The following is a 19,883-nucleotide window of genomic DNA, read 5'->3' as shown; positions in this document are numbered from 1 at the left end:
TGCACACACATTGCTGCAAGGGGCTCAGCAGCAGCGGTCTCGCAATTTAATGCGTGTTGAATTGTTAAAGTGCCTTTTGCTCTGGCGTTTCTATACTCCTTCTGCAGTAGCTCTTGATGGGAGGATTCATTTCCATAGCCGTAGACAGTGGGGAACCTTTGCTGCCGCTCCCGGCACAGGAACCCCATAAGCAGGACCCGTCGCAGACTGACAAAGTAGAAACCTTTTGGACTGGGAAGGGAAAAATCTTTTCCAGTCTGCCCTGCGTGTTGAGACGTGAAAGCAGTGCGTTACTGAGCGTAGGCAATGAGCTAAGCCTGTTCCTGACTCTTGGAGAGAGGGACTTTAAGGAACATGTTTCATTGGAACAAGTATTATGTGATGAAAGAAGAGTTCATTAGAATGGGCGGCTAATTAGCGAGGAAAGCTGTAGCACCATCAATATTTAGCTTATGTTCTGCCTCCTTCCATTCCTTTAAGGTCTTGCTGAGTGATACCAGACCTCTGGTTCCTGCTCTTCTGCCCTGGATCAAGCGTTTCCTTTCTCTGGGCATTCTTAGTCCCATTCTTTCTATGATACAAACCTCCACTCTATCAGGTCCTGACCTTTTGGGAAAGGCAAGAACATCATGAGAGATAACAATTCTCCGGACTGGGGAATAGATCTCCAGCTGGAGCTCTTTATCATCCCTTACCTTTACGCTCCCTGAAAACACAGAACACAAAACGACCAGAAAATCCCAGTAGGCAAAGCCCTCATTGAGGCACAGTCCAAGGGCTGCTATTGTTTGTGGCTTCCTGGTGACACGCCGTGAGCCTGTGCTGTGTGATACAGCCGCACAGAAACCAATGCCACTAGTCATAATTCATTAGATAGTAAATAAAAATTCATTCTGATCTGATGCCTGCCGTCAAATCCAATCGCGAGTGTGAGAACAAAATGCAGCGTGACAGTTGGAAGCGGAGGAGACCCGTGAAGCAACCGTGGTTTGCTGGATAACGGCATTACTCTTAGCTAGTTTCGCAAATATGTACTTATGAGGGGAAGGGGCGAAGAAATACGATTGTCACAGCTAAGCCAGGGTCTCTGGTTGTTCTTAGCATTTTTGTCTGTAAGAAGCGTGCTCCTGGCTGAGGTGGCAGTGCTGGATGTCCAACTGCATGGCCAACATGGAGCTTTCCTTGAGCTCAGCATGTGCAAAGCTCTTATGACCTCCTGCATGCATGGAGCGAGGGGAGACAGGGGACGTGAAGTGGAGGAGCTCAGCCAGGATGAGCAGTAGCCTCCTGGGCATGAGGAACACGCGTGGTTCCAGCTGGTTCATGCCAGCTTCACCGCCTGCCGGCCAGCAGCGGGGGCATCAGGGGATGCTGCAGGTCACCTCCATGCAGGTGCATGGGCATCGTGGTGCCCCACTGAGCCCAGCCCATGTACGGGGGCTCTCTCTGCCCTTGCTTGGCTTTCTGGAGGGAGATCTGTTGTGGGATGTGGTGAATATTCAGAGATATCAGATATCCCTGAGATTTGTGGGTGGAGGGAAAAGACAAGGTTGCAATCTCCTACCAGGACTGTGGTGACGATCAGAGATCTGTTGCTCAGCGAGTCGGTGACGTTAGGCCCTCGTCCTTTGGAAATTTCTGTGATGTTCAAACCATCAGAAGGGCTCCACGCTCCGACCTGAAACAAAGCAAACAAACACATAGATGAACACCCTGCTTAGATTCCTCACTTGCTCTCAGCATCCTACTGGCCTGGAAAATGGAGCTGGCTGCGTTCATCTACAGCAAACAGAAGCAAAGCTGAAATCACCTTTGTGTGTCATCTAAAGAGAAGCTTTGCGTTAACCCTTCAGTCACAGGTCAACTGCACATCTGTAATAAACAACCCCTATGCTGCCCGTGAAAGACAACCACAGCGACTGATATTTAGGGGCTGAATGCCCAATTCAGAGGTCCTGTGTACAGCAAGCGGTCAAACCCTGCTGAAGAGTCACCTCTGGGCAAGGGTAAAGCAGAACTAAAACAAACCCTCACACAAATATGAGGCCACGTTCTTTCTTTTTTTGTTTCCCCACCAATTTGCTTTGATGGGGAAAATTAAAAAAGGCTTGACCGGCCCTGCAAATCCCTGGTAGGGACCATTCCTACCCTCTGCGCCACGGCAAACCAGATGGATATTTCCAACACGTCCCCTTGAAAGGGCTGTGGTCACCTCTTTGTGGAAGACCACCACCATGGGAGGTCTCAATGCTGGCAACAAACCTGGAGGATGGAACGGCACCAGTTTTGCTTGGGCGTGGGCACAGGCACACATGGATACGTTCCTCATCAATTTGAGGTGCTCTGTTTTTCTCAGGCTGCTAATTCTAATAAATTATTACACGTTGACCAAGTCTATTGACTCAGGAACAGCAAAACACGTCTGTGTTTAAGAAGAGTCATCTGGGCGACTCTAGGCCTGTTAACCTGATCTCTGCGGTGCAGAACCAAGGTTTAGGACCAAGGCAAGGACTGGCCAAAGGGCTGTGGCAGAGAGATAAAATGTCAGGAAAACTGGGGGAAGATGGAATTGCTGCCAGCAAACAGAGCAAGGTGGCCACAGAGCCAGCCTGCCAACAAGAAAAACCCAACCCCCAGATGGAAATGGAAACAGAATCATCCTTCTGTAGGGTCAAACTGTGAGAGAAACCAAAGGCAGAAAGCTCAAACCCACTGGGGAGCCAGGAACTTCCTATATTTTATTTATTGCTATTTTTAAGATTCTTCAACCTCTTCTACAGTCCAAGGAGAAAACTTGGTTTGACTGCATCCCCAAAAAAGAGACTTGGTAATGAGCAACGCTGCCTGGCAAAAAAAAAATGTCATAAATTCTAGAAGAGCTTCCATGAACTTTATGAAAGGCTCTAAATATTTCAAGTAGAACCTGAGCAATCCTCCATACCTCTCTTCGATCCCACACCAGCTGCAATGTCAAGAGATTCTTACTGCGTATGGCGAAAGAGAAGCAAGTCGAAGAGGTCTCTGCTAGCAGCGCTGCAGCCTCGGTTAACGATGCCTTGCTAAGTTTTTGTTAAGAAAATTAAATACATGGCACTTAAGACTGAATTAATCAGTTTAAAATATTAAAAAAGGAAAGAAAAAGGAAAGAAGTGCCTTCAGAGAACTGCAGGAGTCAGATAGTCAAACTCCCGGTAATTAGGTTTAGTTAATACTGCTGTAATCCCTGGAACATCCAGGAGGTATAAGGATCAGGAGTTCAATCCTAAAGCTCAACAAACATAAGCTATTATACATAATGCGCAATCCGTATGGGATTTGTTTGTAGTTTGGCGTTTTGTTATTTCAGATTAACTATTGACAGAACCCGAGCTTCAACAGAGCTTTGCCATTGATACTTGAAAACCCCTCTAGAGCTGACAAGAAGCTTTGGCAAAAAAATAATAGTGGGAACCGTGAAACCTCTGAATTGTTGGAGGCAAAAGTTGAAGGGCTGCTCAGGGTGTGCATCGAGGTTCGGCAGCTTCCTAGAGGCTTTATGAGCCACAAACCAGCAATAAATACAGCTGGGGCTGGCTGGTCTCCAGTAGACCTGAGGAGTATTAGCTTGACAGATAGGTATTGCGGTTGGGCTTCAACATTTCCATTCACATGGTATCCAAAGGCTCGCACGTTTTTCTGTTGTTCTACCAACACAGCTCCCTGGCAGTCGGTTGGTGCCGTTATACTCAAAAAAGTTATGTCATTTATTTATATTACGTATTATATAGACAGGCTGGGAGAGTTGGGGTGGTTCAACTTGGAGAAGAGAAGGCTTCTCCAAGGTTCTCTAAGGTCTCTTGGGGAGACCTTAGAGCAGCTTCCAGTGCTGAAAGGGGCTCCAGGAAAGCTGGGGAGGGGCTTTGGATTAGGGAGGGCAGAGAGAGGACGAGGGGGGATGGTTTTGAGCTGAAAGAGGGGAAATTGAGATGAGATCTTAGGGAGAAATATTTTGCTGTGAGGGTGGGGAGGTCCTGGCCGAGGTTGCCCAGAGCAGTGGTGGCTGCCCCATCCCTGGAGGGGTTCCAGGCCAGGTTGGATGGGGCTTGGAGCCCCTGATCCAGTGGGAGGTGTCCCTGCCCATGGCAGAGGTGGGACTGGATGGACAAATCCATGTCCTTCTTGTGCTGAGGACTCCAGAACTGGACACAGGGCTCCATGTGGGATGGATCAGAGCAGAGGGACAGAATCCCCTCCCTCGCCCTGCTGGCCACACTCCTTTTGATGCAGCCCAGAATGTGGCTGGCCTTTTCTTTCTTCTTATTTCACACCAAAAAAATGCCCATCAGGAGAACTCTGGGGTGACCTTGAGTTTTGTTACGTGAAGCAAAGGACTACTGCCATGGTGTGAAAGTGTGGCAGCAATTTATTTCAAAGCGAAGGGAAAAAACCAAACCCCAAACTGTAAAAAAAAAAAAGAAGGGGGGGGGGAGGATGGAGAAGTCAAACTGTTTGGTGCCAGGAGCTTCACGGCACAGGATCCATCCTTCCCCAACAGGAGGGTTGATCAGGCTGCTGCCTGCCGCCTCGGGGGCTGCCGGCATGCTCTGTGTGATTAATTCCCCATCCTTAACTGGAAAAGTCATCTGTGCGTGTTGGGCTGCTCGCTGCATGGTTAATTGAAAACGGCTTTGCTCTGCTCCCGGCTGCCCTTTGCAGCAAGAGCAGAACCTGTCTCCATGCCCAAAGGGCACTTATCCCCAGCTGCCAGGAGGCACCTTGTGCCTGTCCAAAAGCAGACTCTGCTTTAGAAAGGGATTTGCTGCCTGCTTGCCAACTTTCGACTGTAAATCTGCCAGGCACCTTTAGCAGAACGAGGACCTGGAATTGCTCACAAAAGAGGTCAGGGCTCCAGGAGCCCTCGGTGGCCTCCGGGAGCCCTTGGTGGTCTCCCATCCCATCATTTGGAGCCGGATCAGAGCAGAGCCCTTTGGGCATTGCTCCCCAGTGGGATCTGCTGCCCGCTGTGCTGTGCTTTCTTCACTCCAGGCCACTTGCTGCTCTCTTTCGTCTTAACTGACCCGATCTCACCTTGAAACCTCTGTTCTTAGAACTTTAATACTTTGCATATTGCCTTTTTTTTTTTTTTTTCTTTTTAAAGTAATTGAAGAAAAGGAAATTAAATCCCCATGAACACCTGAAAATCAGATTTGCACATCAGCGTTGTAATTCTGTGCCCAGAGGAGATTTGTACTAATTAGGAGGATCTGAGGCTGCAGCCTTTGTGCTGGGTCTCCCCTGGGTTGGCTGAGCAAACACAGCCACCCCACAAGACACTTCCAGCCAGGCAGAACCACTCTTTGTGTTTTCTTTCTTACTGTCCCTTAGATAACACAGAGAAAAAAAATAAACAAAAATACACACTGCCTCCTCTGCCAAAATCCAGGCTATAACAAGCTGATGCCATTTCCAAGCCTTGGGCAATTTCCATTGTGGGAAATCACACCGAGATGAAGCTTTCAAGAGCTGTTGCCTTCTCAGGGGAAAAAACAACATTTTATAACAAGCTCAGCAAGATAGGAGGTGGGAAATGTTTTATCCCTTCTATCTTTGGTTTGGGCAAGGAGAGGTTAATAGCTGCTCCGAAAGTTTCTTGTGTTTCCACTGGCTCAGGAAAGCCTTGCCACAAGCCTTCTGCAGCTCCTAACTGTAATCCCCCGCGTCGCTTGGGGCGGGTGAGTCATGGATGAGGCACAGAAAAGGATCTGAGAAATCCCACAAAGTAAATACCCTTTTATATAAAAACCAGAAAACATGGAAGCAATACAACCAACGACCTTTTTCTTTGTTGCTTGCCTATCAGAGTCAGGGCTGAGCCATATGCAGATAAGACAAACCCCGCCTTACCTTTTCGAGCCCGTCTTCTTTGAGGCTGACGATATCCAAATCAAAATCTGTCCGTAAACCACTAGTTTTATTAAAGACAATTCGTCCCGTTAATCCTTCCCACTGCGCCTGTGCATAGGAGAAAAAGTAGCAGGGTTGTTACTTGGCATCATAAATAATCTTTTGCCCTCCACTGTATGTTCTTTTAATTAGCCCTTATACGGGTTCTTCCTCCCCAAAGAGCATGATTAATTAATAATCACCTCCGCCACTGTTCAGACTGCAGGCAGAGCTGGAGATTTTCTTAACTCTTTTGCAGTCCTTGCTACAATCGTTGTTCGCACCTTTTGTGCTCACCAGCTGTTGCAGGACATGATGACTCAGTAGAAAACCGCCTGCATTTATCACAGCATCCTTGTGTGCTGCGTTTATCCTTGTAGGACTGATAAATGCCGGGCTGCAGGGACCCTGGGTTTGGGACGAATCCAGTCAAGTTCATAAATAATCCTTTTTTTTTTGTTTTGCACGAACTTGCTGATGCTTCCAAGATGTGCGGAAGTTGAAATGTCCTCAACATCCTCCCTCCATTTAGATGGAAAGTGGAGGAGAAGATGCCAACAGCTTGTCCGTGCTAGCAGGTGTTCTGAAACAGGCATGGGGATCTGGTGGGTGCGTGCTGTGTTAGTGCCCCTGGTCTGGGCTTTGGTGCCCAAAGGGACCAGGGAAGCTCTGTTCTTGGAGATTTTCAGTGTTTGACTAGATGTGGTCCTGCATAACCTTGTCTGAGTTGGGAGCTCTTCCTTCTCTGATCAGTAGCTTGGGGGAAGGATGTCCAGATTAGTTTCAACCAAAACTATGCTATAACGCTGTTTTTTTTTTTCCCCTGCTGTACGCTTTGCAGCACCACCAGAATGAATCTCTCTGATTTAGGAGGTGGGAGAGCCCCAAGTTTCAGCTGCTAGCTGTGTTAGCAGAGCAGATGCTAAGGGAGCGCATGGTATATGATGCCTGCTCTGCCTGGGGACAGTGCTAGGATGTGCTATAAGCATCGGTCCCAAGGATGATGCTCCCGTAAGAGTGTGAAGCTGCTAACATGGTTTACTGCTTTGCAATCGTATCTCACAGTGGAGAGCTGGGATTCGGGTTCTTTGCCCCGAGCAGCTCAGGCTGTGCGTGCTCCTCGCTGATGAATGCATTGTCTTTATGGGTGGGGAAGCTTGAAATATCCCAGTGTGAGGAAGGTGGCATAATATATTCTCAGTGGGGAATAACTGGCATATTTCCCAGTAAATACGCTCCTCTGGCTCTTCCTCATTAATTCCTGAGGAGTAATGACAGCCTCCTCGTGAGTTTTGGGGAGTGCTCTGTTTGCTCACTTTGGCGTGCAGGTGCTCTGCCTGTGGGATGCGCAGCCCCCCAGGAGCCTGGGAGAATACGGAGCATTCAGTAAACCCAACTGGAGCAAACAGAGCTGTATGCTCCAAAGGTGAGGGCAATGATAGGTTACACGGCTCCTGGGGTCGGGTTGGGATGCACAGCATCACCGCAGCACCCGATGGGCTCTGATCCTTCCTGTGTCGCCCGTATCTCTGCAGGCAAACCCCAAGCACCTGCTGTCCGGCCTCTAGACAGGCTGTGGCTGCAGAGGAGGGTGTCCCCTCACCTCCTGCCCATGCATTCGGTCCTGCCCCCCAGTTCCTGGGGACCTCTGGCAGCAGATGCCTTGGGGGTGTCTGGCAGAGCCACCACCTTGGCTCTTTTGCTCTTTGGCAAGTGGGAACAACCAGGCTTCACTGACAACTCTGCAACCATCCAGTTGCATCCATGATCTGTGCATGCACAAAGAGCGAGGGGTGCTGGTACCGAGGGGATCTGCGCGAGGCATCCCTCTGTGAGCTGCTTTGGCTTTGCAGGAGATCTGAGAGAGCAATTACTGCGTGTTCCTATTGCAACGGGGATGGAGCTTATCCCTGCAACGAGCTGACACGGTGCCAAGGAGGGAAACAACAGGCAGGCACTGGAGTGTGAGGCTCAGGGTAATTTGCAAAAGGAGCCAACCAAACAAATTATTTACACTCTCTTTTGGCAGCCAGCTGGAGCGGCTTTCTGCAGAAGTGAACAAAACAGGAACAAGGAGAGAGAGAGGAGCGATACCATCTTCAGTACCTATTAAGAAAAAAGTTCATCCTCTCTCTGCCATGGGAATCATTCTTCCTTTCTCCTCCTCTCTGCCTCTGTGCGGCTCGGGCAGCCCCCACGGTGGGAGCATTCCCGCTGCACTTACAGACCTGAAGTCGGGGGGTTCTCCTGCAGCACAGATCGCACTGACAATTAACAACATACTTCTACCCTTTTCTGACGGAAAACTGTAGGGGATTTTATACCCAACCTTTTCAATGTGGCCTCATCGTGTATCCTGTCCTGCGGCCGGTTTCATAACTTCCCATATGAAGACCCACAGGCACAGAGGTTTAAACAGCCCTTGGGGTAAATGAAGTTAAAGACAGATCTGGTAAGGTTTGCAGTATCTCCCTGCAGCTCTGCCTTTGTTTCTTTCTTGTCTGAGGACTCCTTTTTGCAGACAGAGCAAAACGCGGGGTGAGTTGAGGCTCTTTGGGGAGGGGTTGCCCACCTCTCGCTGCTGTGCTCACCCACTGCGCTCACTGCTCATCAACACCCAGGCTTTGAGGCTCCTTATGTGCTTAAACCAGCTTCAAACAAAACAATTGCATGGGCTGAGCAGAGAGAAATCATAACGACTAAAACCAGAGAGGGGGAATGAAGCTGCCACCTCGCTCCCCTGGCTCTCGACTTGCTAAATCCGCTGCTCTGCCAAAGCTGCTCACAGCACACCGAGATGCACGGCGCTGCCAGCTTTGCCGCTGGGATTTAGGTGCACTCAAAACCCTTTGTGGACCCCAAGCGAATGTTTCTTGGGGCAAATGGCTATCGCTCCGTTAAGGAATGGTCTTAGAGATTGAGTGCTCCAGCTGCTCTTGACGCAAGCAGAGGCCAGGACCAGTCTCAGTGGAAGCGTGGGAGGTTCATCTTGGGTTGGATGTTTTGGCACGGCTGCATGGATGTTATTTCGAAGGCAAAGATAGGATTTTTCCTTTCTAGGTGCTTCCACATCTGTGCTTCCACCCAGTTGTACCTGCCCAGGCAGTGGGGATGCTTTATAACCCTCTGCCTGCCAAATCTCTCTCCCCCATCCCTCCGTACCTGCACACCGAGCAGCTGTGCCGCTCCTGCTGGGAATGTTTTGTGTTATTGGACAGAAATGATGATTGTAAATCGTGCTTTTACCTCTTTTATGAAATTCATGAAGCGGCCCCCAAACCTCCAGGCTTTGTGCCGGTGGCACTGCAGGGAGTTGACGGTCATCTGAGGGGCGCGCTGGTAGCAAACGGAGACCACGTGCACCGCGTCGTACAACAGGGCAGCGTCTGTCTAAAGTAAAGGGGAACAGCATTTGTGTTGATGGTGGTTTCAGAGCATGGAGGCCATTGCACAGCAGAACAGAGGGGGGTTGAATGCTGCAAACCCCCCCTGGAGCAACCCCCAGCCCAACACCCAGTGGACCCAAGGGAGTCTCTGTCCTGGTCCAGTGCTGCTCTTGGATGTCTAATCCTGCAGGCAGTGCTCCAGGGCAGGACTGGGCTCTCAGGAGATCTTTGGGATCTCAAGAGATTACCCTAAAAGTGTATGCTTTAACAGAAGACTTGTATAAACCTCTGGGCTGACCTCTCGTGCAAAATGCCCTCAAAACTCATAGCTCTGCACATAGAATGAATCATAGAATGATTTGGGTTGGAAGGAGCCTCAAAGCCCATCGAGTTCCACCCCCTGCCATGGGCAGGGACACCTCCCACTGGATCAGGGGCTCCAAGCCCCATCCAACCTGGCCTGGAAGCCCTCCAGGGATGGGGCAGCCACCACTGCTCTGGGCAACCTGGGCCAGGGCCTCCCCACCCTCATTGTGAAGAATTTCTTCCTCCTAGTTAGGAGGAAGGAAAATCTTTTCTCCTAACCCTAAATCTAACCCTAGTCTAATCTAAATCTTCCCCTCTTCAATTTAAATCATTCTCCCTTGTCTATCACTCCATGCCCTTGTAGAAGCCCCTCCTCAGCTTTCCTGGAGCCTCTTTCAGTCCTAGAAGCTGCTCTAAGGTCTCCCAAGAGCCTTCTCTTCTCCAGGCAGAACAACCCCACCTCTCTTCAGCCCTTGGATCATCTTCATAGCCCATAACAAAGCCTCACGACTGTGTTTTTCTGTTACTTGGCTCTCTAGACTAAAAGATCAGAGTTCTGTCTTGAAACCAGAGATTGTGAGAATGCATTTGTCTGTGTGCAGCTATTCTGCTATTTCTAGTCTGTTTGCCACTGTGTTGTGGAAGAAGGGGGTCGGCTCTTGCCAAATGTAGACGATAGTAACTGAATTTTCTCATGTAGTCTGTTTTGCTTCAGCATGAAAAAATATCTGTATGACAACACATCATCCACACTATTTTATACACAGGGAAAGAAGAAGCAGCAAAGTTAAGTGGCTTGTCTGTGGGCATGGAATTTTCCACAATGACCCAAACTGTCGCTAAAATCAGGACCTCACAGATTTGTAACATCTTCCCACATTTCAGTCATTTGAGCTAGAGAGTTCTTTTTTTTTTCCTTCCATATAATGTGACGGGTTTAGATTCAATTTGAGATGCCCCGTCTCACCTCCAAACACTGATCAAGAGAATTGGATTCATTTTTCACTCTGATATGGTAGTGAAAATGTGTTATTTGTTGGGTTCACAATGCTACAAAACATGTGAATGTAGCAGTAGGGTAATAAAACACAATAAAACGATGTAATAAAGCAAAGAATTGGGCAAGTATCTAACACGGCATGGCGATGGAGAAAATCCTCCAGTGCTGGCAGCCATCCCTGTGGTTTTCCCCTCCTTCAGCACTGAGCATGAAGAGCAGGCACTGATCTGCATCCCATGGGCTTGTATTTAGAACAGGGTTTGTAAATTTGGAGCTGGGGAAAGGGGGTACAGGAATATATCCAAGACATTTCATGGGGAATTACTACTGTAATAGCTGAGATGAAGGCCTGGCTGGGACAGACGCCGGGTAAATAGAGATAAAAGGCAGGATCCCCTCTGAAGAAGCAACCAGGGAACAGGAGAGGAGCCAAGAGGGGAGATTGAGATGAGATCTTGGGAAGAAATGTTTTGCTGTGAGGGTGGGGAGGCCCTGGCCCAGGTTGCCCAGAGCAGTGGTGGTGCCCCATCCCTGGAGGTGTTCAAGGCCAGGTTGGATGGGGCTTGGAGCCCCTGATCCAGTGGGAGGTGTCCCTGCCCATGGAAAGGGGTGGGACTGGATGGGCTTTGAGGTCCCTTCCAACCCAAACTATTCTGTTTGGCAATTGTTTGTCCAAAATACGTGGTTTCAGTTTCAACACCCCATCCCTGGAGGGCACTGGGACCAGAAACGCTCCTGTCCGACTGGTGTGAGCCAGGTAGGCTCACCACACAGGGGCTCGCGGGGCTCCAGCTGTCAGCATCTCCCCGTGCGGTCCCCAAGAGCAGCCGAGCCTCTGGCTCGCAGGGGCTGGGAGCACAGCTCACGGTTGGACTGGGGCAGGCAGTTCACGATTGATGCAGGGAGGAAGAGCCAAAGCTATGCCCAGCGATGAGCTTTGTTGCAGCTTTGATGACTCCTTTTAGGGTCTGATGGCAGCTCTGCTTTGCTGAGTTACTGCTCAGAAGGTACAGCACCTGCTCACCCATCTGTCTTCCCTGCGAGGCTGTCTCCGACCCCTGTAATTGCTGACTGGCTCCCTCCTTCCCTTTCCCTTTAGATCTGCCAGAACCCCTCTCACAAGTGGCAAAGCCTGCCAGACTTTCACCTTGAAATGGCTCCTCGTGTCCCTCCTGTTCTTTTATTTTCCTTCGAGAGCCTCAGTGTTCTTCTTCAGCTTTCTGCTTTGTTGCAGCATCATAGAATCATAGAATGATTTGTGTAAGAAGGGGCTTTCAAGTCCATCCAGTTCCACCCCCTGTCATGGGTAGGGACACCTCCCACTGGATCAGGGGCTCCAAGCCCCATCCAACCTGGCCTGGAACCCCTCCAAGGATGGAGCAACCACCGCTGCTCTGGGCAACGCGATCTGGTGTCTCACCTGGAGTGAATTTACTGGCACAACAACCAATAACCATAATGTTTAGCCCTTAATGAACATTCCTGCCTTCCCTACCACTCTAGTGTGCTTCCCAGACTTTGTTTAAACTTCTCATACCATCATCACACCGTCGAGCAATCCCAGCTCCGCCTTGGGCGCCGACTGCAGCCGCTCCATGGACCACTTCTCGATGATGGAGGACACGTGTGGGTTCTCCACGTTGAGGATCCGGAAGCCGGTCAGGTTCACTCCAGAGTAGCGATATGGTTCTAGGTCTAATGCATAAAGATCCTTAAAAGAGAGAAACCAGTTTAAACATTTTGTTTAGCTTTGTTTTGCTTGTCTTTTCTGCTTCAGTTCGTCTCTGGGTTTGAAGCGAGGAGGCAGAGCCCACAGGAGGTGGGAGGTAGGACAATGCCCTCATGAATTTGGCAGGTTGTGCTGTCTGTTGCCATCAGCCGCTGCTTGCAGAGACTTGTAGGTGCCAGTGGAATTCGGGTGTCATCTGTGCAGGTTCACCCACCCACACAGCAGAGGGAAACTCCTGCCAAAGAACTCCCTCTCTGCATAAAAGAGGCGATTGAATTGTGGGGGAAAAAAACAGAATTGTTAGCTGTAAGCATGAAAAAAAGAAGCTTGTGACCAAGGACAAGGCAGAGTTCCTGTATCTGAAGCTCCCAGGGGCCTTTCCGTGGAGGATTTGCTGTGAGTGCTGAAGCCCACAGGGCGCTGCGGATGCCAGAGTCACTCTGAATGCAGAATGCCAATTTGCAGACAGCTATCAAAGAGGAACTAAGACGCATTTCTTGACATTACGACCAGCCTACACAGTCTGCAAATGAATGAGAGTGCCCTTTATACGCTTGAAAAAATGACAGCCAGGCAGTCCTGAGCTCTGCTGGCAGCCAGCCCACGAGCATCACTTGGCAGACAGTGAGAGAGGGGCATTTGGAGGCCTCTGCTAGTACGCTTCTTTAATGCATCTCTTGGCTCTGCCTCATGTCTAAATATTAACGTCAATTCAGGGATTGACTTCAGTGCTCAGTGACTAGGCTGAGCAATTTGGGGTTAGGCAGCACGGCAAGAGCGTTCCGCAGCTGGTCTGCTCAGCAGGAACCCGGAGCACTGACCTGAGGGGGGTTGTGAATGAATGTGGTGGAGAACGGCAGTCAGGAGGGGGCTTCATTAATGGGAATCATTTGTTGGATGGGACGTATTTATCAAAGTTTATCCAGGATGCTTTCTGCAAGAGTTCGATGGTCTTAAATAATGTGGGGAGGAAGAAAGGCAACAGCACTGCGTGCTGGGATAGAGGGTGGGTGGGATACGGGAATGATGCTCATGGCTCTCACAAGGGATTACAAAAAGGAGTTTAAATACGGCGTGAGATTACGTGGCTGTTGCTGGTTTGTAGGATGTGGCTGTAGGGGAACACAGCCGCGCTGTGGGTCCTCCCAGGCACGGTGTCCGTTACCAGCGAGCTCCGTTCTGCCCACAATAGAGCTGGAAAAACACCGTGCCCAAAGTGAAGCCGAACAAAACCAGCCAGCAACCCAGGCTTCGTTCTCAGTGGGAGTGCAAGGAATTCTTACAGCTGTTTTGCTTTAATCAGCTTTGGGGGTTGATCTTTTCCTTAAGCGCTGGTCTCTGACGTTGCACCCCCCGTGCACGCTGCTGATGGATGCTGGGCTTGAATCTGCCGGTGCCGCCAGGACCAAACTATTAATCACAGCCACAACGGAGTTCCAAGGCTTGGGTGTTTGGGTTTATTTCCCTGAAAAATTGCAAGCTCAAACCTCCACATTTCATTAAAGCAGGCCGTAATGTTGACTTTTAAATGACTTAATGGTAACTAAGGGCAAATAGAGCTGTTTAACCTCAGGCAGATGCTTATATCATCTGGATGTGAGGGTGTGCTGTGGTCCTGGGCCCAACTCTCTGGAATAGATCTGCTTTTTGAGGGTTCGTAACTTTTTGTCAGACTCTTCAGTTTATGGATTATGGAAATCATGGAGGGGAAATAATTTTTGGTTGCAAAAGCAGATCGTTTCCCCCTCAGAATGGGACCACGCATGACAAAACTGATCCACCAAGCTCCAGAGCGCACGCTCTCCATCACTCAGATGTCAGACCTCCAGCCCTGGCCACCGTTCAGATCCTGCCGGTATCTCGGGTGCCCTCCCTGTCCTGCTGCTCTCCACTCACCTTTCATTTCACCAAGTCCCTTTAGAAGCCAATCTCCCATCAATCCCTCCTTGGTTCCGCTTTAAATCTCAGCTGCAAACTGATACATCATCTCCCGGAATTAGGGGATAATTAAGAATACAAGCTGAGTGTCAGAGCATGGGGGGAGGGTGGTGGAATTGCCATATCAGTTTCTCCTTGATTTTCTGCTCCTGCGCAGCCACAAATTGCAACATCTGGTTCTATTTTCCACCTCATCTACGTTCCCTTTCACTCATTATTTTCTGTACTGCAGGTTAATTCTCCCCTCCATCCTACTAACCTACTCGTTCTATTCTCGGTGTTTCTGCTCTTCCTTCTTCCCTTTCTTACGGATGCTTTTCCACCTCCCCAGTTAAAATCCAGTTTTCTTTATCCCCCATAAGAGGCAGCGCTGAGGTCTGAGCTTCATCCGATCCAGCATCCTCAGTAGGAAGCTGCAAAATCAGATGTCCAGGAAAAGCATCCTCTGTTTGCTGCGGTGCAAAGCAACTCAGGGATAATGTGCTTGCCAGGATTGCCGAGGATCCCCGACTGGGCAGGGAATTGCTGGGGCAGCCGGAGCTGGGAGGCGCCGTTTGGATAATCACCCCTGGGGTACTCAGCCACGAGCGCGCTCATGTCATACCAGCAGCCTCGAGTGTGTTGAGTTTAACCAGAGGACCTGATTATCAGCGCCAGGGGAAAACCAGAGTGGTTTGTTGAGGACCTAGGTTGGGGTTTTTTTGCTACGCTGCCTCCAAGCGTGGGGAGAGATTCTGCCTGGCTGCAACCGCAGGAAGCAGCAGTGACAAGAGGCAGAGGGGAAACTTCTTTATTTGCAAGGGCTCGTTTTTACAAGGTGCTGACAGATTCCTAGAAGTGTTGACTTCAAGGGCGCTGTCACTGCTTGGGACGTAAAAGCTGTGTATGTGTAGACAAAGGCTCGGAGAGTTCCTCCTCCTCTGGTAGAAGAGGCTGCTGAGGCTTTTCATGCTGAAATCGGTGAACTGGAGTCTTGCTGCCTAGCAAAATGTTGAAGCGTTTCGTGCCAAGTGTTGATACACTGCGCTCAGTATTGACTGGGGACCTTTTAGAAACATTCGGTATAACATAATAGACTAATTCATTAGCACCCCATGGGTCTAGTACTGTAGGAGCTGAAGCACATGCATTGCAAGCTAGGAAAACATTGCCTTAAGGAATGACAGATTAAAATATCTTTCCCATGATATAACTGTTATTTCAGGAAAGTGGCATTAAGTGTGATTGCTTATCTATTAATTTATTATAATTCTTCTTTTCCCACCTCCAGGCTGTACCTACACATGAAATGTACTCTAGGCTCAGCTGGGGCTGATTAATAGGAGGTTATCTGGGAAATGCTTAAAGCTGCCTGGAATAGATAATGGCAGCAGGGGTAATTAAAATGTCTTTTGCATTTGAAAAATAAATTTTGCAGGTTTTTTTAAGGGTTAGTTTAGTCTGTTCCTTTCCTAAAGGCAAAAAGATAAATTGGATTTTCAAAATCACGCAGAATTCAGCAGTAAACTCGACAATAGCATCCTCAATGGAAACAAAAGTGGCATGCCAAAAACCCCAAAATGCCTCCTGGAGTCAGAGAAGAGCTGGCCCGTGTTTAATGAGAGTGGAGTTCATTTCAAGCTGAGTTCTTCTCATGCAAAATAAACCTGCAGCACTGAACTATTGTCCACAGCAGGGCTGCTCCCGGCTTTTAAGGGAGACCGAGGTGAACGTGCAGCAACACAACCCGATTCCGAGCGAAACTCGGTCCCATCCCAACCTGTTTGTGGGAGTACAACCTCGCAAACCCACACATATGCTCCTCTTTCCGTGCGTGGGGAGCTGCACTGAAACCAAAACGAGTGGGAGAGGAAATCCAACCAAACCCTACAGCTGCGTAAAGCCGGAGCAGCTCCGAAGGAGGGAGGAGTCTAAAAGCAGGACTGAGCACCCGGGCGATGCTGCGGTTGCAGAGACGTTATAGTCAAATCATTGTGGTCTGCTTTTGACCTGGAGCTAAGTCTAGCCCCGCTCTCACCTTCTGTCAAGGTACCAGCCCTCCTTGTCCCTTCTTTTTCCCACCCCGCTGCTTTAGTGTCATGGAGTTGTACGATGCATCCCTGGACAGGACACCCAGCCCGCTCTCCTGCCGCTAAACCTCCCTGCTCCCTTTCCATTCCGGCTCAGCGGTGAGTGTCAAAGGTGTTTGCACACATTAAATACTTTACCAGAGTGGTGAAGATGAAGTGGTAGTATTCTGTCATCATTCCCATCGCCATGGCCTTGAGGAGAGTAAGGAAAGGAGGTTAGTGAGAGAGGATACAAGAATACAACAGCAGTCATGCAACATCAACTTCTACAGAGCTCATCACCACGAAGGGTGGTGGCGTTTCTGGGTGTTGTTTTGGACACCAACTGCAGCAAAACCACCGTGCTCATGGGTCGTGCACGGTGCAAAACCTTCAAGGAACGCAGGCTGGGAGGAAGGGGCTTGCCTTTCCTTCTCGGATACTGAACGATAACCAACTTTACATAAACCTATGCAGAATGGCCATAAATCATAGTTTCAAGTCTGTGAGCTGGTTAAGAGGTCTGTGAGCTGGGTTTTTATGACTCCTGTATTTCAGGTGCTCCGCATCCCCTCCTTTTTGATGTCCATTCATGTAACAAGTACATACAGCTCCTGTGTTGTGTGTCCCTCCTTCCTACGTACAAAGCCAAATTCTAACACAACGCCTGGTTTAGAAATGTCTCACTAAAAGTAGAGGCACAGGGATGGGGAGTGGGGACATCTCCCATCTCTCACCCCTTGGAGATCGTGGTCTGGACCTGAGGGCTCTTGGCCAGCCCAAGCTCTAGGTGTGCCAGTGCCGGCACGAAGGATAGTTTGTACAGATTGCTGGGATTTGCATAACTGAGCAACATGCTGTTCTGGGAGGTTGGTCAGAGAATGACTGTGGGCTGAAGGAACAATGTCTGGAAGATCTTGTCCAGCCCTATAGAACAGAAGGGGAACGCATCTCTGTGAGATGGGTCACCTTGAAGTTGATGGCTGGCTAAAAGAAAGGGAAAACCATGGGTTTGGACTGTGATGCTGACTCTGTGAGCGTGTTTTCTGGACATAACAAATGCAAGAGCACTTTAAAATCTCCACTAATAGGAAAGTGACTTCAAGTACCCTCAGGAAATGTTTGCTTCCCTTGGTTTTTGCTAAAATTACTAGGGCAGAATTTAGCTCCGAGGAAGGAAGTGATGGTCTGAAAAGAAGTGAGATGTCAAAAACCAAGGGAAAAAGAAAGGATCTAGATTAGAAGCCTGGATACTGTGACTCTAGAATGTTAGCCCATGCTTGCTGGTCTGGAATTACCTTTCAGAAAGCCTTGTAGCCATTTCTGTGTGGCAGTGCCCCATCTCATCCCATCTTGTTCCCTCCTCCCTGCCCAGCTGGTGGGGCTGCATCGTAGCTCTCTCGCCCTGCACATCCCAACTGCAAAGAGCTGGAGCAGGGAGCGGTACCTCAGTATGTGAAGCATCAATTAGATGATATGAAACCAATCAAGAGTAAACCGTGAGATTCCAGTTCAGATTCTACGCCTGGATGGGCAGTAGATCAGAAGTACAAACGTGCAGTAAGAAGCAAGCCCCAACTTCCCAGCACTTGCAGCCTGTGTGCAGCTGCATCTGGGTTTGTGGGGAGATGAATAAATGATAAACCTGGTGGATAAGCTGCAGGCAATCGCCAGGATGAGATTGGGAGCTCCATTAAAGTTAAGACAGGCACATCTGTGCACTGCAGAGTGCAGCAACTGTTCCGAGACAGCTGCCATGGAGAAGAGAGGAGCAGGGAAGCTGGAGAACAGATGTAAAGCATTAACAAGTGACCAAAAATGAGCCAGGCTAGAGAAGCTGGGATAGGATGGGAAGGTCTCATGAGCAGTCCTAGCTCTGTGATAGGTTTCAACAATGATTTGTTTGTCCAAGAGGGTAAAGTAATGAATGTTTCCATGTCTCCCTTGCTCCTAGGAACCCAAATGGGAAGGTATGTAGCAATATCATCTGTATGTCTTGATGCCAGCTCTTGTGGTGTTTTTCATGGATTACTAATCTGTAGAGTTTTGGGTTTTTTACTAATCCAGTTTAAAAATACTGCCCACATTACCTTGCTACCCGTCTGCTGTGGGAGCGTGCTGCCTGAAAGAGCTTGGAAGCAAGATCTGGGCTGGCTTGATGCTATGTGCTCAGTCAGGACTACCTCAGCGAACGTCCAGAGCAGAGCGTGAGGAGCAGGGACTGGGAAGACTGCTGTTCAGAGAGTGATAGGATGAGGGGATTGTTTTTCAGCTGAAAGAGGGGAGATTGAGATGAGATCTTAGGAAGAAATGTTTTGCTGTGAGGGTGGGGAGGCCCTGGCCCAGGTTGCCCAGAGCAGTGGTGGCTGCCCCATCCCTGGAGGGGTTCCAGGCCAGGTTGGATGGGGCTTGGAGCCCCTGATCCAGTGGGAGGTGTCCCTGCCCATGGCAGGGTTGGAACTGGATGGGCTTTAAGGTCCCTTCCAACCAAACCATTCCATGATTCTATCCCCCTCCTATGGAAAAGAAAAAAGCTGTTTCACTACTGAAGGTGGCACCTCCACGTGTGCATTTCTTGATATGGGCAGAAAAATCAGGAAAAGATGAGGCTGCTGCTGAGCTTCAAATCTTCAGCAAATGTGAGTGCCGAGAGTTGGAGAGACTTGAGGGTCGCTGCTCAGAGCTGCCTTGGTGTTATACCCTGGAGCACACAAGTGAGCAGAGGCCAGTCAAGATGTGGTTTGGGTTTAGCCACCTTTCCAAATGCTGAAAATACACAACGGGTTATTTTTCCTTAGTACAAACATGCTTTATAATATTGCAAAGCCGAAAACCATGGCTTTGAGTCCTGAAAATACCTAACGCACAGACAAAACCAGGCAGAAGGGCTTCAAAAGACTTCTTTCTGCCCAGTCCCCCCTCTCCTCCATCTTCCTCACTCAGCTTTCCCAGCGATGAGCAGAGCAGATGGCACAATAAACTATAATAAACTGCATAATAAGTGAACAGCACCAAACACAGCCAGCATGTTAAAATAATAGGCAGGAGACAATGAGTCCCTTATATCGCTTTCTTTAATAATCCCTCCCAGGCTTTCTGAGTTCTCTGAGCACGTTTGTTTTGCATCAAGCAAGCTGCGGAGAAGTCTCTTCCCATGCACTCGCTTTCTCAGCCCTTCCGGGCATTTATTTAATCTATGTGGTAGCGTCTTGCTGGGCTGATATGAGCAACATTTCCACTGGTTGGTTTTTAGCATTCTTTGCGAGAGCATTTTCCTCTGCTTCATATTGACCCTGAAACCTAAAGGCACTTGAAAATGAGGAGGAACTGAGGTGAGCGGCAAACCTTCTGTACTGCGGAAAATGCCAGCGGAGGAACTGGGAGGGGGAAAAAAGAGAGTGGTCAAATGAATGGAAAATCACTGACATCTGGCTTAAAGTCCAAGAATTGCACACGGAGCTGAGGAAGGGACAGAGGATGCTGTCCCTCTCTGGTGGGCTTGCAGTGAGATGCACAACTCTGTGCAGCTCAAAAAACAACTACGGGAGCGGTTT

At 49.2% G+C, this 19,883-nt stretch overlaps 1 protein-coding gene across 1 annotated transcript in view; it reads right to left on the bottom strand.

Moving 5' to 3' along the window:
• Window positions 1-19,883, bottom strand: part of GRIK3 (glutamate ionotropic receptor kainate type subunit 3) — a 136,881-nt gene that overhangs the window by 38,420 nt on the left and 78,578 nt on the right. The window contains exons 5-9 of the mRNA XM_009567817.2: window positions 16,489-16,542; window positions 12,152-12,325; window positions 9,169-9,312; window positions 5,884-5,991; window positions 1,565-1,678 (exon numbers count right to left, since the gene is read on the bottom strand). Of these exons, the coding sequence (XP_009566112.1) occupies window positions 1,565-1,678; window positions 5,884-5,991; window positions 9,169-9,312; window positions 12,152-12,325; window positions 16,489-16,542 (594 nt within the window). The remainder of the gene's footprint in view (window positions 1-1,564; window positions 1,679-5,883; window positions 5,992-9,168; window positions 9,313-12,151; window positions 12,326-16,488; window positions 16,543-19,883) is intronic.

Source organism: Cuculus canorus, chromosome 22, assembly GCF_017976375.1.
Source record: "Cuculus canorus isolate bCucCan1 chromosome 22, bCucCan1.pri, whole genome shotgun sequence".
In the NCBI taxonomy this organism is placed as follows: Eukaryota; Metazoa; Chordata; class Aves; order Cuculiformes; family Cuculidae; genus Cuculus; species Cuculus canorus.
This window is presented reverse-complemented; position numbering and strand designations above follow the sequence as displayed.